The 17372-nt window shown below is 49.5% G+C and overlaps 1 protein-coding gene across 1 annotated transcript; it reads right to left on the reverse strand.

Annotated features, from left to right (window-relative positions):
* Positions 1-1868: 1868 nt before the first annotated feature.
* On the reverse strand, positions 1869-6410 carry LOC311128424 (sulfate transporter-like). Its single transcript, XM_084160559.1, has 3 exons — positions 6216-6410; positions 4424-5071; positions 1869-4194 (listed from the first exon to the last, which is right to left on the reverse strand). Exons 2-3 carry the CDS (start codon positions 5015-5017, stop codon positions 2671-2673), a joined length of 2118 nt encoding a protein of 705 aa, XP_084016685.1. The 5' UTR covers positions 5018-5071; positions 6216-6410; the 3' UTR covers positions 1869-2670.
* Between the last annotated feature and the right edge of the window lie 10962 nt (positions 6411-17372).

The following is a 17372-nucleotide window of genomic DNA, read 5'->3' on the forward strand; positions in this document are numbered from 1 at the left end:
TGTGAAATGACCGAACAGTAGTAGGCCTGTAAAGGTTGAGCACAGAGGATGCGTTCCAATGTTGCATTCTGTTATTTTCCAGTTAATCATTGACACACTGTCTGTCAAGTGAATTGGCAACTGAAAAGGACTAACATTCATTATAACGTCGTAGTCTCCAAATCATTAGTCATTTAAATTATACATAGCTAGTATTGTAGTAGTTTATTAAACCATGAATTTACTGATACTTTATACAAAATTGTTGTTTCTATTGATAACACAGATGCACAGTATATAAACACACTCAAGCACCCACGACTCTACAAAGTAATATAAAATACAATTTTAAGAAGATTTAAATAATTATTTGATAAGATTCCAAACTTTTAAAGTTAATCTGAAACATCAATTTATATTGAAAATCTTTAGATAACGGTGCAATATTGGAATAGAAACTGGAGGTTGTGTGTTAGAAAATAAATGGTGAAGTCGACATGTATATGTTATGGGGAGTCTGTCCTAGCCAAACTCAAAATGAAACATAAAATAGATTGATTCTCCCTTGTTTAGTAATTGGATGGTCAATCATAAATCCCCTATAAAACATCCAGTGCATTAACATTATCACTGACACATGTTCATCACTGTACAAATGCTTGCTAGTCTTATTATTCAAATATAACATGGAGGGATGGGGGCATCTTTTTGTTGTGCGTGGTACATGTTTAGATCGACTGTCAGTTGAATCCCATATAGTGTTGTAAAGTGAAGAGCCTGAGCTCTGATGTAATGTATAGCATGTTACTGTACAGCCACTGCGTTCCAATTTAGGCGCTTATCAGTGACCAAATCTGTCATTTCCAACCCGTGTAGGGGATGACAGGGACTGTGAGTGTAAAGGGCTACCAGGCCCATGGGACACCGTCCATGTCACCTTTTTCATTGTTTTATATTTATATAAAAAAAAATGTTTGGGTGTGTCAATTTCGACAGAGCCACCCAACTAAAAAATGGTCCAGCCTATCTGGCATTTGCCAGAATTTCCAGTAGGCCAATCCACCCCTGACCAGAGCCATTTATTTACATATCCATTTATTTGGATATACACTGCTAAAAAAAATTAAGGGAACACTTAAACAACACAATGTAACTCCAAGTCAATCACACTTCTGTGAAATCAAACTGTCCACTTAGGAAGCAACACTGATTGACAATATATTTCACATGCTGTTGTGCAAATGGAATAGACAACAGGTGGCAATTATAGGCAATTAGCAAGACACCCCCAATAAAGGACTGGTTTTGCAGGTGGTGACCACAGACCACTTCTCAGTTCCTATGCTTCCTGGCTGATGTTTTGGTCACTTTTGAATGCTGCCGGTGCTTTCACTCTAGTGGTAGCATGAGACGGAGTCTACAACCCACACAAGTGGCTCAGGTAGTGCAGTTCATCCAGGATGGCACATCAATGCGAGCTGTGGCAAGAAGGTTTGCTGTGTCTGTCAGCGTAGTGTCCAGAGCATGGAGGCGCTAGCAGGAGACAGGCCAGTACATCAGGAGACGTGGAGGAGGCCGTAGGAGGGCAACAACCCAGCAGCAGGACTGCTACCTCTGCCTTTGTGCAAGGAGGAGCAGGAGGAGCACTACCAGAGCCCTGCAAAATGACCTCCAGCAGGCCACAAATGTGCATGTGTCTGCTCAATCAGAAACAGACTCCATGAGGGTGGTATGAGGGCCCGACGTCCACAGGTGGGGGTTGTGCTTACAGCCCAACACCGTGCAGGACGTTTGGCATTTGCCAGAGAACACCAAGATTGGCAAATTCGCCACTGGCGCCCTGTGCTCTTCACAGATGAAAGCAGGTTCACACTGAGCACATGTGACAGACGTGACAGAGTCTGGAGACGCCATGGAGAACGTTCTGCTGCCTGCAACATCCTCCAGCATGACCGGTTTGGCGGTGGGTCTGTCATGGTGTGGGGTGGTATTTCTTTGGGGGGCCGCACAGCCCTCCATGTGCTCGCCAGAGGTAGCCTGACTGCCATTAGGTACCGAGATGAGATCCTCAGACCCCTTGTGAGACCATATGCTGGTGCGGTTGGCCCTGGGTTCCTCCTAATGCAAGACAATGCTAGACCTCATGTGGCTTGAGTGTGTCAGCAGTTCCTGCAAGAGGAAGGCATTGATGCTATGGACTGGCCCGCCCGTTCCCCAGACCTGAATTCAATTGAGCACATCTGGGACATCATGTCTCACTCCAACCACCAACGCCACGTTGCACCACAGACTGTCCAGGAGTTGGCGGATGCTTTAGTCCAGGTCTGGGAGGAGATCCCTCAGGAGACCATCCGCCACCTCATCAGGAGCATGCCCAGGCGTTGTAGGGAGGTCATACAGGCACGTGTAGGCCACACACACTACTGAGCCTCATTTTGACTTGTTTTACATCAAAGTTGGATCAGCCTGTATTGTGGTTTTCCACTTTAATTTTGAGGGTGACTCCAAATCCAGACCTCCATGGGTTGATACATTTTGATTTCCATTGATACTTTTTGTGTGATTTTGTTGTCAGCACATTCAACTATGTAAAGAAAAAAGTATTTAATAAGATTATTTCATTCATTCAGATCTAGGATGTGTTATTTTAGTGTTCCCTTTATTTTTTTTAGCAGTGTATATGGCTCTGGTCTATACCACTGAGTCACCAATAGATCTAGATGTTACCCTTTCATTGGCAAATTGAACTGCCGCATGTACAGTATAGAATGACAAGCTTTCCATGTCTTTGTCAGCCTTCCCAAAGAAAGAGCCTTGTCTGAGAGAATCTATGACCGTGGTGTTACAGCTTGCTAGCAGCACTGTGACACCCAACTCCTTATAGTCTTTAATGATCCCTTTAAAGGTTTGCATCCCTGTTGAGTCTACGAAGGGCATGGCAGAGCAGTCTAAGATGATAGTGTGGAAATCAAGTTCTCTGGACACCAGCCCTACATTCACCTCTCCATTAGTCTTGTCGGCTCTCCTGGCTTCCTTCGCTGCCATTTTCTCTGCTTTTTTCTCTGCTTCCCTCCTCCTGGTCATCTCCAGGAAGGGTTCCACGCCAACGGCCTTGTACAGCGACTTCAGGAAGAAGTCCTTGTTTGCATAGTACAGCGGGGCCTGGAAGCGGAAGATCTTCACTTTAGGGAGGGACATGAGGTTTTCATACTCCTCCATATCCTCGTAGTGGACAGTGTCATGGATCTGTCCTAGCAGAGAAACCTTGGGCTTCTGGGTCTGGATGATGACACAGAGGATAGAGAAAACTACCCCAACCACCAGCCCCATCTCCACACTGATCAGAGCTGAGGCACTCATAGTCACCATCCAGACGATAGCGTCCATCTTACTGACGCGCCACTTACTGGGCACGTCTCTGAACTTACGGAGAGCTCCCCTCAGGCTGACAATGATGATACAGGCCAGGACGCACTTCTGGAGGGAGTAAAAGAGGGGGGCGAAGAAGAGCAGGACCAGGAGAACGACAAAGGCACTTACAATGCTGGAGACCTGAGTCTGGCAGCCCGTGGAGTCTTTCACCATAGTCTTAGCCAGGGCAGCGCTGGTGGTGAAACAGTGGAAGAAGGAAGGGATAATGTTACAGAAACCAATGGCCATCATCTCCTGGTTGGGCCGGACGGTGTAGCCGTTCTTCTTGGCAAACATCTCCGAGAGGGAAACCGTGAAGGCAAAGCTGATCACAGCCAGTGGGATGGCATCGAAGGCCACCTGGGGCATCAGACCAAAACTGGGCACCTTAGGGGGGATGAAGCCTGTGGGGATAGCACCAGAGACACCGGAGTCGTACCGTCCGTGAAAGTCTCCAAAGTGGGACGCCAGTGTAGCGCCCGCCACCACTACCAGCTCTGTGGGCAGTGGGATCTTCAGACGATCCTTGTAGCGATCTTGGAGCTCCTTCCCCAACACCAGGACAGAGATGCAGATGATGCTGGTGATGAGGTCACAGTAGTTGGTGTTCTGGATGTTCCTGAAGATATTGATCCAGGTGACCACCACGGTGCCGTAGCCCTGGTGGCGAGGGATCTTGAGCCCCAGTAGGTACTTGGCTTGGACGGTGAGGATGGTGAGCGATGCGCCTGTGGCGAAGCCGTCCAGCATGGGAGCAGAGAGGTAGACGGATACGAAGCCCAGTCTGAACACAGCCATCAATACCTGGAAGGAGACAACCATGTTTATCAGATAGTTAATTTAATCTAATCTAAAGGTCAATATTCAGCACAGTCATCTTTGATGTGAGGTGATTTATGATGTTTAGAACATGAGTGTTTAATCAAGTCTATTAACTGATTTAACTTCATAAAAGCAATCGTTACATCTGTTCCACTCAATTTTGAAAGCAGTTTTGAGAGTGCTGAATCAATCAGAGTAGTTGAAACTGTACCTGGTAAATCCCAGCCAAAAATGTCAAGGCTGCTGCGATGCTGATGGCATAACATTCTTTCCCACACTCCATGCCGAAGGCCCCCATTTTCAGGTTGATGGCTGAGCTGTCTGAGTCTCCTGTTACATTTAAGATTCCATCTACGGTGGCTGCTTTGGTGTCATCCAGCTCAAACCCTGCCATATACACCTCTCTGTCCACCACCTGGCCCACCATGAGGCTCATCAGACTGAAGATGCCCACAGACACGTGCCTGGAGGTCCCCATGAAGAAGTAGATGATGTTGGCGAAGAAGGAGGTGTAGAGGCCATAGATAGGGTCCACTCCGGCCAGCAGGCAGTAGGCGATGGCCTGAGGGACCAGGATGATGCCTATGATGAGGCCTGACATGAGATCACCCCAGATATACTCTTTCAGCTTGTACTTGGGAAGCCAGAGCACCACAGGGAAGAACCCAGTCAAGGTGTTCTTGACCCTGGGCACAGAGCAGGACAGGCTACGGCTCAGCTTGGTCTTCAGAACGGTCATGGGCTCTTTCCGCTGCCGGACCCTCCGCTCCAGGTGGGGAACTTCTGTGACCTTGGCTTCCTCCATGGCCTCTGAAAGGGGTGGGCTGTGGGGGTGGTGGTGGGGTGCTTAGCTGTGCTCCTGGAATGAATCAGACAGAGAATCTTCACTCATCATGACACTCTTTGATCATTAGATAGTGTGTCCTCCCCGAAGGAAACAATGATTAAACACCTTCCCAATTAGCATTTGAATTCAAGGGGTGTTGCATCACTCACAGTTCTCTCGTTAAACTTAGATGGGTAGTGTAATATATAATTGAAACTGTAACAGAGGTTCAGTCAAGTAGTGAAATGGCTTCACTGTATGAAAACATTGAAAAGCAATAAACATGTCGTGATCTGTGAGAGATTAGTTAGGCTATCGTCAAAGAAACTTCCTGCTTGCTGTTAATGTGCTCCCACATCTAGTTCAATGTTACACAGCGACATTCAGCACCGTGGCAACGGAAACACTTACTCAAGGACCACAGTGAAAATATACAGGTGTCTTAGGCAACCTATCTGTCAACCCATCTCAGATTGCCCCTTAATCCAAAGACAAACGCAGACAATGTATTGACAAACCATATAAAACTCCAATATATCTTAAATGGGACCTAACCAGAAATATCAAAATATCAAAGCATGCCTCTAATGATATCAGTAGAAAGAAAAAATGCCAACATCTCTAGATTGAGATTAATGAGTGATCCAGACATTCACCATAGAGCTCATCATGTCTCATCATGTCTTCAGAAGCCCTAAACTATGCAGTAGATAACTATCCCACTGGGCACACACTGGGTGAATCAATGTTGTTTCCACGTCATTTCAATTAAATTAGGTTGAACCAACATGGAATAGACGTTGTGCCCAGTGGGAGGATAACCCTTTACAGTAGCAGTAAACAGAAGATTAAGTCTTATCATTGTGTCCCATCATAACCTCATTACAGCTGTCTGATGGGCTTTGATTCCTGCTTCTTCTTCCTGTACCAAAGTCAACATCCACCCCTCATGTATTAATTGCACTAAGTGGACTCAAATAGTAATAGCAATTGTAGGTCAAAAATAATATTTTTAGACACTCCAAATTTGAACACTATTTTAACACTATTTTAACGCCCTCCTCTAGATGCCCTACGTTTACCTGTCTTAAAATGCATGAAATGGCACACATAGGTTACAAACGTAGGCTACTTGTTATTCTACCAACGTTCAGGCTGAGGCAAAACAATAACTCACCCACACTTCGTTCTGCCAACCCAAAGAGGAATGCAAATTAGGTGTAAAAGTTTTGTAGTCAGGAACATGTAACCTACAAGTACACCTGAAAATATTTATCACTATCTGTGTTCTCCCTCACAGCCAACATGTGTCACATGCTCTCTCTCTACTTTTCTCTTCTTCTGTCTCTCCTGTCTCTCTGGCAGTGTCATACATGCGCCTCTCTTGCTATCCCTGAGCAGAATGACAAAAAGGGTGTTGTCGCAAATCTATGTTGGATGAGTATAGCGATAAGGGCGACCCTTGCCCTGACACTGATCATTGCCATAGGCTGGACAGCCTGGAGGGGGGGGGGGGGGGGGGGTCCACTTTATGGAAGCAAGACATCCCTTGGGCAATCTAGTTAGGTTCAGGGCAATAGGGTCACAAAAGTCAATATTTTACTGGCTGGTGTGGCTTATCTATCTGTTAATATTCAGACCTAACCTGGGATCTGGTTTTCAAACTGAAACTGAAGAAGAAGGGTCACAAACTGAAACTGAAGAAGAATGGTCACAAACTGTTCACATACAGTAGTTCCTGTTGACACAGTGACCTGGTTTGGTGATTGTCTTACAACACAGCAATAAGATAGGGAATAATTCACTATTGACTTGACACCAGATTACTGATCCCCGCTCTCAGTTTATTATGTATTGCATAAATTAATATATCTATGATCAGGTGTCAAATATGGAAACTTTAGAACTAGATATGTTTTGCATTTCACAAAATGTCCTGTTTCCAGAGGCCTCAGTAAGGTTTGCCTTTAAGGTAAATATGTGTTCACACATTATTGTTTACTTCTGCACTGCATAGTGATCATTGATGGACTACTAGATTTTGAGTTGTGTTTCTGGTTTCTAGCTATGTCATTGACTAAGATTTAACAAATGAAGCCATGGAGCAAATTTGCTATATGAAGTCCCATTGTCCTCAATGTTATGGCACAGAAATCGATCTGTGACTGTAGCTAATAGTTCCTGTCTCGTGACCTGCAGTGATGTCATATCTGTGGACCCAATATAAAAGAATGACCTAGCTTGAAATCACATGTGAAATCCCATTATGATATGGCATGACTCCAGTGTGGGATCACAAGACGGACTATGTGTCGTTTGGTCTTTGCACTATTGTGCCATGAGAGAGAAGTTGTACAATGGCCCTTGACATTATATCCAGATGAATTAAGTCACATATTAAACAGTGAGGCCTTGTGAGATGTGTGTGAATTGATTTGTGCCAAGTCTTGGCATACACCATAACTTATCACACTGTTTGACCAGTTTAGTTGAAACACACCCTCCATGAGGCCCATTACTGAAGGTCTGGATCATCACTATGAAATAGAAGTTGTGTAAACATAATAAACTACATGTATGGGATCATCTTTGTGTATAGAATGATATTATATAGCATTTTATAATGGAATAGCTTAAATGCAAATTAAAGAGGGATTTTTCACTAATCAGTTATTCATTTCATTTAGGTTTTTGCTTTGTGTGGCTGTATTTCATAGTGAATGTGTCACGGGTGCTGTAGGTGGGTGTGGTGCAGGAATCAAGCGCAGGACGCAGAAACTAAGTCCAAAAGACTTTAGTGAAATATTCACTTAGTACACGAGCTCAACAAGCCCGGAGGCGAAAATAAAGGCGCACACAGGCGTCAAACAAAAGGCGCACTAACATGTGCGAAAAACCCTCTCCAAAACAACGGAGGGAAACACGTAGCACAGAACACCAAACAGAAGCGCAATCACACACAACACCTGACACACACAACGAGAACTAAATAGGACACTAATGAACACTAACTGGAAACAGGTGTACAACATGAAGACAAAACCAAACGAACATGAAACATACAACGGTGGCAGCTAGTACTCCGGGGACGACGACCGCCGAAGCCTGCCCGAGCAAGGAGGAGGAGCAGCCTCGGCCGAAACCGTGACAGTACCCCCCCCTTGACGCGCGGCTCCAGCCGTGCGCCGACCCCGGCCTCGGGGACGACCAGGAGGACGCAGAGCAGGGCGCGCGGGATGCCCCCGGTGGAACTCCGACAGGAGAGACGGGTCTAGGATGTCCCTCCGCGGCACCCAGCACCGTTCCTCTGGGCCGTACCCCTCCCACTCCACGAGATACTGGAGACCCCCCATCTGACGTCTCGAGTCCAAGATGGACCGAACGGTGTACGCCGGAGCCCCCTCGATGTCCAGTGGGGGCGGAGGAGTCTCTCCTATCTCACCTTCCTGGAGTGGACCAGCTACCACCGGCCTGAGAAGAGACACATGGAACGAGGGGTTAATATTCTTATATTCAATAGGCAGATGTAACCTATAACACACCTCGTTCAGTCTTCTCAGGACTTTAAAAGGCCCCACAAACCGCCGACCCAGCTTCCGGCAGGGCAGGCGGAGGGGCAGGTTTCTGGTCGAGAGCCAGACTCGTGTCGACGGATGGCCCGCTGCAGATGGACGTGTGCAGCGTTCCACGTCTCCTCCGAGCACCTCACCCAATCATCCACCGCAGGGGCCTCGATCTGGCTCTGCTGCCAAGGTGCCAGAACCGGCTGGTAACCTAACACACATTGGAAGGGGGTTAGGTTGGTAGAGGAGTGGCGGAGAGAGTTTTGGGCCATCTCTGCCCAGGGAATATACCGAGCCCACTCCTCCGGCCGGTCCTGGCAATACGACCCCAGAAACCTACCCACATCCTAGTTGACTCGTTCTACCTGCCCATTGCTCTCCGGGTGGTACCCCGAGGTAAGGCTCACCGAGACCCCCAAACGCTCCATGAACGCTCTCCAGACTCGGGAGGTAAACTGGGGGCCTCGATCAGACACTATATCCTCGGGTACCCCGTAATGCCGGAAGACGTGGGTAAATAGTGCCTCTGCGGTCTGTAGGGCAGTAGGAAGACCCGACATAGGGAGAAGACGACAGGCCTTAGAGAACCGGTCCACAACGACCAGGATGGTGGTATTCCCCTGCGAGGGGGGAAGGTCTGTCACAAAATCCACTGAGAGGTGGGACCAGGGTCGTTGTGGAACGGGCAGGGGTTGTAACTTACCCCTGGGCAAGTGTCTGGGCGCCTTACACTGGGCGCACACCGAGCAGGAGGAGACATAAACCCTCACATCCCTGGCTAACGTGGGCCACCAGTACTTAGTGCTAAGACAATGCACTGTCCGGCCAATACCCGGATGTCCAGAGGAGGGTGACGTGTGAGCCCAGTAAATGAGTCGATCCCGAACCTCGAGTGGAACGTACTTCCGACCCACAGGACACTGTGGAGGGCTAGGGTCGGCACGCAACGCCCGCTCGATTTCAGCATCGACCTCCCACACAACCGGTGCCACTAGACAAGACGCCGGTAGTATGGGAGTAGGCTCAACGGACCTCTCCTCCGTGTCATACCGCCGGGACAGAGCATCTGCCTTACCGTTCTGGGAACCTGGCGAGAAACATACTCCATCGAGCCTGGCGAGGGTTCAGTCTCCTCGCTGCCCGGATGTACTCCAGGTTCCGATAGTCAGTCAAAATGAGGAAAGGGTGTTGAGCCCCCTCAAGCCAATGCCTCCACACCTTAAGGGCCTGAACTACAGCTAACAGCTCCCTGTCCCCGACGTCATAATTTCGCTCCGCCGGGCTGAGCTTTTTAGAGTAAAAAGCACAGGGGCGGAGTTTAGGTGGCGTGCCGGACCGTTGAGAGAGTACGGCCCCTACACCGGCCTCAGACGCGTCCACCTCGACCTGAAAGGGTAAGGCGGGATCCGGATGCGCCAGCACCGGAGCCGACGTAAACAGGTCCTTCAGTCTCCCAAAAGCCCTGTCCGCCTCAGCTGACCACTGCAGGCGCACCGGACCCCCTTTCAGAAGGGACGTGATGGGAGCTGCCACCTGTCCAAAACCCCGGATAAACCTCCGGTAGTAATCCGCAAAGCCCAAGAACTGCTGCACCTCTTTGACAGTGGTTGGGGTTTGCCAATTACGCACGGCTGACACACGGTCCACCTCCATTTTCACCCCTGACGCGGACAACCGATAACCCAAAAAGGAGACCGACTCCTGGAAAAACAGACATTTCTCTGCCTTGACATACAGGTCGTGCTCCAACAGCCTCCTCAATACACGACACACCAGGGCTACATGCTCGGCTCGGGTAGACGAGTACACTAGAATGTCATCAATGTACACGACCACCCCTTGTCCCTGCATATCTCGGAAAATCTCATCCACGAAGGATTGGAAGACTGACGGAGCATTCATCAACCCGTATGGCATGACGAGATACTCGTAATGACCCGAGGTGGTACTAAACACTGTTTTCCATTCGTCGCCCTCCCTAATGCGCACCAAGTTATACGCGCTCCTGAGATCCAGTTTTGTGAAAAACCGCGCTCCGTGCAATGACTCCGTCATGGTCGCAATCAGAGGGAGTGGATAACTGTATTTCACAGTAATCTGATTGAGACCACGGTAATCAATGCACGGGCGCAACCCTCCATTCTTTTTCTTCACAAAAAAGAAGCTCGAGGACGCAGGAGAAGTGGAGGGCCGTATGTATCTCTGTCTCAAAGATTCGGCTATGTAAGTCTCCATAGCTTTTCTCTCCTCTTGAGACAAAGGATACACGTGGCTCCGTGGGAGCGCTGCTCCTGCCTGGAGGTCTATCGCACAATCCCCCTGTCTGTGAGGAGGCAACTGCGTCACCCTAGCTTTACTAAACACAATAGCCAAATCCCCATATTCAGGCGGAATGTGCAATGCGGGCACTTGGTTTGGACTTTCCACCGAAGTCGCCCCCACGGAAACACCCAGACATCACCCCTCACACTGAGCAGACCACCCATTGAGAGCTCTCTGTTGCCACGAAATGGCAGGGTTATGGGTACTTAACCAGGGAATTCCCAGCACCACCGGGTACGCAGGAGAGTCGATCAGATATAGCTGTATAGTCTCCTCATGACCCCCCTGCGCACACATCCTAAGTGGCGCTGTGATTTCCCTAATCAACCCCGACCCCAACGGGCGGCTATCTAAAGCATGAACGGGAAAAGGCTTGTCAACAGGCAGGAGGGAAATCCCTAAATCTAAACAAAACTTCCGATCAACAAAATTCCCAGCTGCGCCTGAATCTACTAGCGCCTTATGCTGGGAATGAGGTGCAACCTGTGGAAAATGAACAGGTATACAAAAGTGCGCAACAGAGAGCTCTGGGTAAGTGGGGCGTCTACTCACCTGGGAATGCTCCCCAGTGCGTGGCCTGTTGTCTCCTCCTCCTGGAGACCCTCCCCAGCACCTGGCCGCAGTGTGCCCTCCACGACCGCAATTGGTACAGGGGACAGGCCCCCTCGGGCTCCTTCTCCTCCTTTCTCTAGCGCCAGCACCCCCGAGCTCCATAGGGCTCGGCTCGGAGGTGCTGGAGGGTGGAATGGACGGACCCCACTCGGGACGTCCACGGGTGGCCAGCAGGGTGTCCAGACGGATGGACATGTCGACCAACTGGTCGAAGGTGAAATTGGTGTCCCTGCAGGCCAACTCACGTTGAACGTCCTCCCGTAGGCTACATCGAAAATGATCGATGAGGGCCCGTTCATTCCACCCTGCGTCTGCCGCTAGAGTCCGGAACTCCAGTGCGAACACCTGTGCGCTCCTCCTCCCCTGTCTAAGGTAGAATAGACGCTCCCCCGCCGCTTTGCCCTCGGGTGGATGGTCGAACACGGCCTTGAAGCGACGGGAGAACTCCGCGTAGGAGATGGTGGTGGCGTCTATCCTCCTCCACTCGGCGTTGGCCCATTCCAACGCCTTGCCCGTGAGACAGGAGATGAGGGCGGAAACGCTCTCGTGTCCCGAGGGCACCGGGTGTACAGTGGCCAGGTAGAGCTCCACCTGCAGGAGGAACCCCTGACACCCGGCAGCTGTGCCGTCATACGCCCTCGGGAGCGAGAGCCGAATCCCACTGGGTTCCGGACCTGGGACTGGTGGACCGACCGATGGTGGTGGCCAGGTAGGTGGAGGTGTGGGTACCCCTCTGGACTCCCATCGGTGCAGGGTGTTGATGACATCCTGTAGAGCGGTCCCCAGTTGTCTGATCTGGTCATCCTGGCCGCGGACATGCTCCTCCAGCGACTCAGGTGCGGCTGTTGCTCCTGCTGATTCCATTTATATGGGGTGTGTGATTCTGTCACGGGTGCTGTTGGTGGGTGTGGTGCAGGAATCAAGCGCAGGACGCAGAAACTAAGTCCAAAAGACTTTAGTGAAATATTCACTTAGTACACGAGCTCAACAAGCCCGGAGGCGAAAATAAAGGCGCACACAGGCGTCAAACAAAAGGCGCACTAACATGTGCGAAAAACCCTCTCCAAAACAACGGAGGGAAACACGTAGCACAGAACACCAAACAGAAGCGCAATCACACACAACACCTGACACACACAACGAGAACTAAATAGGACACTAATGAACACTAACTGGAAACAGGTGTACAACATCAAGACAAAACCAAACGAACATGAAACATACAACGGTGGCAGCTAGTACTCCGGGGACGACGACCGCCGAAGCCTGCCCGAGCAAGGAGGAGGAGCAGCCTCGGCCGAAACCGTGACAGTATGGCACCATTGTTGGTGGGCTGAAGACGTGGCATTCAACAGACCCCTGTCCAACAGTGTAACAGGCTTCAGTAGAGTAACAGTATTAAATTACTGAAATGTGTATGCCCTCTCATTATTGTTTAAGTGTGACAATGTGCAACACAATACTGCTCATCATCCATTTGTATACAATGCATTCAAGACAGAAAATACCTCATGAAAAACCTATATATGTGAAAGACATGCAGAGAGGAATAAAACATGCTGATGAAAACCTTTTTTTATTTTTTTATATTGAAATATTATACAATTAATGAATAAGGCAATATAATATATTTATAAATGTGTAACTATATAGGATGCACACTATACATGATAGATATGAGAGGATTACTACTCAGTCTCTTTAAATACATCAGAGCCGGGGTGTTGTCTGATGTACTATTCATTCTCAGTCTAGAAATGTATCCATTTTATCTGCAGGGGTCCATCTGTGGCTGCATAGAACCAGTCAACGTAGTGTACAAGGATAGGAGACTCACCCTGATATAAGGAGCGTGGAGGCTGGTGAGAGGACACAGTAGCCATGCCTCCTTTTCTGAGATCTTCACTTTGCTCACACACAGGCCTGATTCCGTACAACCGGGTGGAGCAAAGGATGATGGGAGTAGGAGCCTCATTGTCATCCAGGCCCCGCTCATCTAATCCTCCAATCAGAGAGAGAGAGACAAGGGGATGGGGGATGGGTTTGTGGGCTGGGTCATTACTATAAAAACTGAGGCATCCATTCACTGATGGGACTGAGAGCCAGCGTGAGGGGGTTGAGTGAATGAATGGTCTCTCTCCAAGGCACAGAATGCTCATAAACGGTGTTGGATGTGCTATGTAGGTTGTTCAAGATATATTGCTTTTTCTAGGACCCATCACTAGCACTGTTACTTTGTCAAATGTGTCACTGCCAAGTGTTCTATTATCTCCCCAGGTAGCCTACCCCAGCAATGATATCTAGGTGTTCTATTCTATTCTATTGTTGGGTCCTGTTTGCAGTGCTGGCTGGACAGCCAGTTCACGCTTGCGTTCATAGTTCATGTGGTGTGAGAGTAATTTAAAGTCCTTTACACATTAACTTCCTTTGAAGATCGTTTTTGTTTTGTATCAGCATGTAAATGTTTGAATAGGATTAGTCAGAGAGAGGGGGAAAACTCAGGTAAACTCTTGGCCTTGAAATCCCCACTAACTGAGTGAATAGAACCAGAGCTTGGCTTGAGCAGCAACGTTGAACATTCTCCCTTTGATCCTAACAAGATTGATGGTATCAAATTAATGAGACATTTATCCTCTAATACTGATAGATTGCTGCTGTGCACCTGACAAAAGTGTGAACTCCTATCAACTACAATGGAATTATGTGGCCAAACAGTGCTTGAACCTTATCAAGAGGACATGCAACATGTATAAATTATTCACACATTGTTACCAGTATTTTGGCATCTGCCCAATGACAAAAGGAAATTCTTATCCAGATCCCTTTGCTTACTTAAGGGTTTTGTATTGGCAACATGTTCTTATCTTTACATACTTATGTCCCATTAATTAGAATCATACATTGCTGTACTTAAGAAGATAGATACTTAGGTGCAAAAAATACTTTGGCTTGCATACAATTACATTTTCTAAAAGCCAAGATAATTTCAATTGGTATCATGGAAAAGCAGGCTTTTTTTCCAGCTCAAATTTCCAGGGTCATTGTTGTTGTAAAGTCCTTTGGTCTGGGTTATATTGGAACCATATAATAATTTTTTGCTACATTGAATACCTTAGGTCTATATAGAATGCTGAGTCACACTAAGTCCTTATAGGGTTTTCTTAAATCGGTCACCAATTACTTTATGGTTATGTGTCACACCCTGGCTCTGGGGACTCTATATGTTGAGCCAGGGTGTGTAGATTCTATGTGTTTTTGTTCTATGTCCACAGTCTAGTATTGTATTTCTGTGTTGGCCAGAGTGGTTCCCAATCAGAGGCAACGAGTGTCAGCTGTTGCTGGTTGTCTCTGATTGGGAGCCATATTTAGACAGGCTGTGTTCCCACAGGTGTTGTGGGATCTTGTTCCGTTTGGTTTGTTCCGTGTTGGTTGTGTTTAACCTAGGACGTCACGTCATCAGTTATTGTTTTGTTCGTATTATCACTAAAGATAATAAAGTATGTTAGCTCATAACGCTGCGCCTTGGTCTACTCCATTCAACGATCGTGACAGAAGATCCCACCATACCAGGACCAAGCAGCGTGTCCAGGAGCAGGCAGCCTGGACATGGGAGGAAGCGCCGGGAAAGGAGCTGGAGAGGTTGGCGATGGCCCAGGTGGGCAAATTGTGGTCCTGGGAGGACATGCTCGGGGGCAAAGGGCCATGGGCTAAGGTTAAGGCCCTGGCGAGAGAGGAGCAACGGCGTCAACAGTGTCGTCGTCGGACGGACGAGAGGCAACCCCAAAATATTTTTAGGGGGGGGGGGGCACACGGCATGGGCGACTGGGCAGCAGGAGGCTGCCACAGGGCGAAATGGGAGATTAGGAGAGGAGGCCACCGGGTTTGGGGGGCCAGAAGGCAGGTTGGCGGAGCCTGGATGGAGAGCAGAGCCAACTCCCCGTACTCAGGCATGGCAGCATGAGACTGGGCAGGTTCCGGGGTATGCGGAGCTGCGTACTGTGCCACGAGTGGTCCGGCATAGTCCGGTACGTCCTGTGCGAGCACCCCGCACGTGTCGTGCGAAGGTGGGCATGCAGCCAGGACGGAGTGTGCCGGCTCAGCGCTCGTGGCCTCCAGTGCCTCTCCTCGGTCCCGGATATCCTGCGCCAGTGTCACGTGCTGTTATGCCAGTATGGGTACACAGCCCTGTACGTCCTGTGCTGATGCCTCACACAGAGTGTGTGAAGGTAGGCATTCAGCCAGGACGGGTTGTGGCAGCTCTTCACTCCAGGCCTCCTATCCGTCTCCACAGCCCGTCCCGGCCTGTTCCTGCTCCTCGCACCAAGCCTACGGTGCGCGTCGCCAGCCCGGCCTGTTCCTGCCCCTCGCACCAAGCCTACGGTGCGCGTCGCCAGCCCGGCCCGGCCTGTTCCGGTCACTCGCACCAAGCCAGGGGTGCGAGTCATCAGCCCAGCCCGGCCTGTTCCTGCCCCTCGCACCAAGCCTACGGTGCGCGTCGCCAGCCCGGCCCGGCCTGTTCCTGCCACTCGCACCAAGCCTACGGTGCGCGTCGCCAGCCCAGCCCGGCCTGTTCCTGCCCCTCGCACCAAGCCTACGGTGCGCGTCGCCAGCCCGGCCCGGCCTGTTCCGGTCACTCGCACCAAGCCAGGGGTGCGAGTCGTCAGCCCAGCCCGGCCTGTTCCTGCCACTCGCACCAAGCCAGGGGTGCGAGTCGTCAGCCCGGTAAGGCCCATTCCTGCTCCACGCACCAAGCCAGGGGTGCGAGTCGTCAGCCCGGTAAGGCCCGTTCCTGCTCCACGCACCAAGCCAGGGGTGTGCGTCGTCAGTCCGGCACAACCCGTGCCTGGGTCACCGGTGCCTGGTCAGGTACCGGTCAGCTGCTCCACACCGGAGCTTAAGCAATCCGCTCCTACGATGTCCAGTCCAGCTCCAGCCAGCGGGGCCAGACCGGACCAGGGGCGCTACGGGGGGATTATTGGAGGGTGGTGGGCAAGCCCGGAGCCGGAACCGCCTCCGAGGAGGAATGCCGACCCAGCCCTCCCCTGTTTGGTTTATGTTGAGGCGCGGTCGCAGTCCGCGCCTTTAGGGGTTAGGGGGGGGGGGGTACTGTCACACCCTGGCTCTGGGGACTCTATATGTTGAGCCAGGGTGTGTAGATTCTATGTGTTTTTGTTCTATGTCCACAGTCTAGTATTGTATTTCTGTGTTGGCCAGAGTGGTTCCCAATCAGAGGCAACGAGTGTCAGCTGTTGCTGGTTGTCTCTGATTGGGAGCCATATTTAGACAGGCTGTGTTCCCACAGGTGTTGTGGGATCTTGTTCCGTTTGGTTTGTTCCGTGTTGGTTGTGTTTAACCTAGGACGTCACGTCATCGGTTATTGTTTTGTTCGTATTATCACTAAAGATAATAAAGTATGTTCGCTCATAACGCTGCGCCTTGGTCTACTCCATTCAACGATCGTGACATTATGGAGTTGTGTATTTAAGACTGTGAGCAGTTGTTTGGGGAAAAATAACGCATATCATACAGGTTTGATGTTATTCATAACACAATTATTTTCCATATTGCACATAATTCATTCTTCCAAATGATTGTGGTAGTATTGTGTGCTAGAATGCGCCAATAGGATCGCGCCAGCTTCTACCCCTAAGCCATAAGACTCCTGAACATCTAATTAAATGGCTACCCAGACTATTTGCATTGCCCCCCCCCCCCCCCCCTAATCGGTGACCCCACACATTGACTCGGTACCGGTACCCCCTGTATATAGCCTCGCTATTGTTATTTTACTGCTGCTCTTTAAATATTTGTTACTTTTATTTAGTATTATTTTTGTG

This window comes from Coregonus lavaretus (assembly GCF_964263955.1).
Source record: "Coregonus lavaretus genome assembly, chromosome: 4".
NCBI classification, from domain to species: domain Eukaryota; kingdom Metazoa; phylum Chordata; class Actinopteri; order Salmoniformes; family Salmonidae; genus Coregonus; species Coregonus lavaretus.

Coding starts and splice junctions, on each gene's coding strand:
- LOC311128424 (XM_084160559.1), bottom strand. CDS start 5,017: ATGGAGGAAGCCAAGGTCACAGAAGTTCCCCACCTGGAGCGGAGGGTC. Junction 4,195..4,423: donor TTTTGGCTGGGATTTACCAG/GTACAGTTTCAA, acceptor GTCTCCTTCCAG/GTATTGATGGCTGTGTTCAG.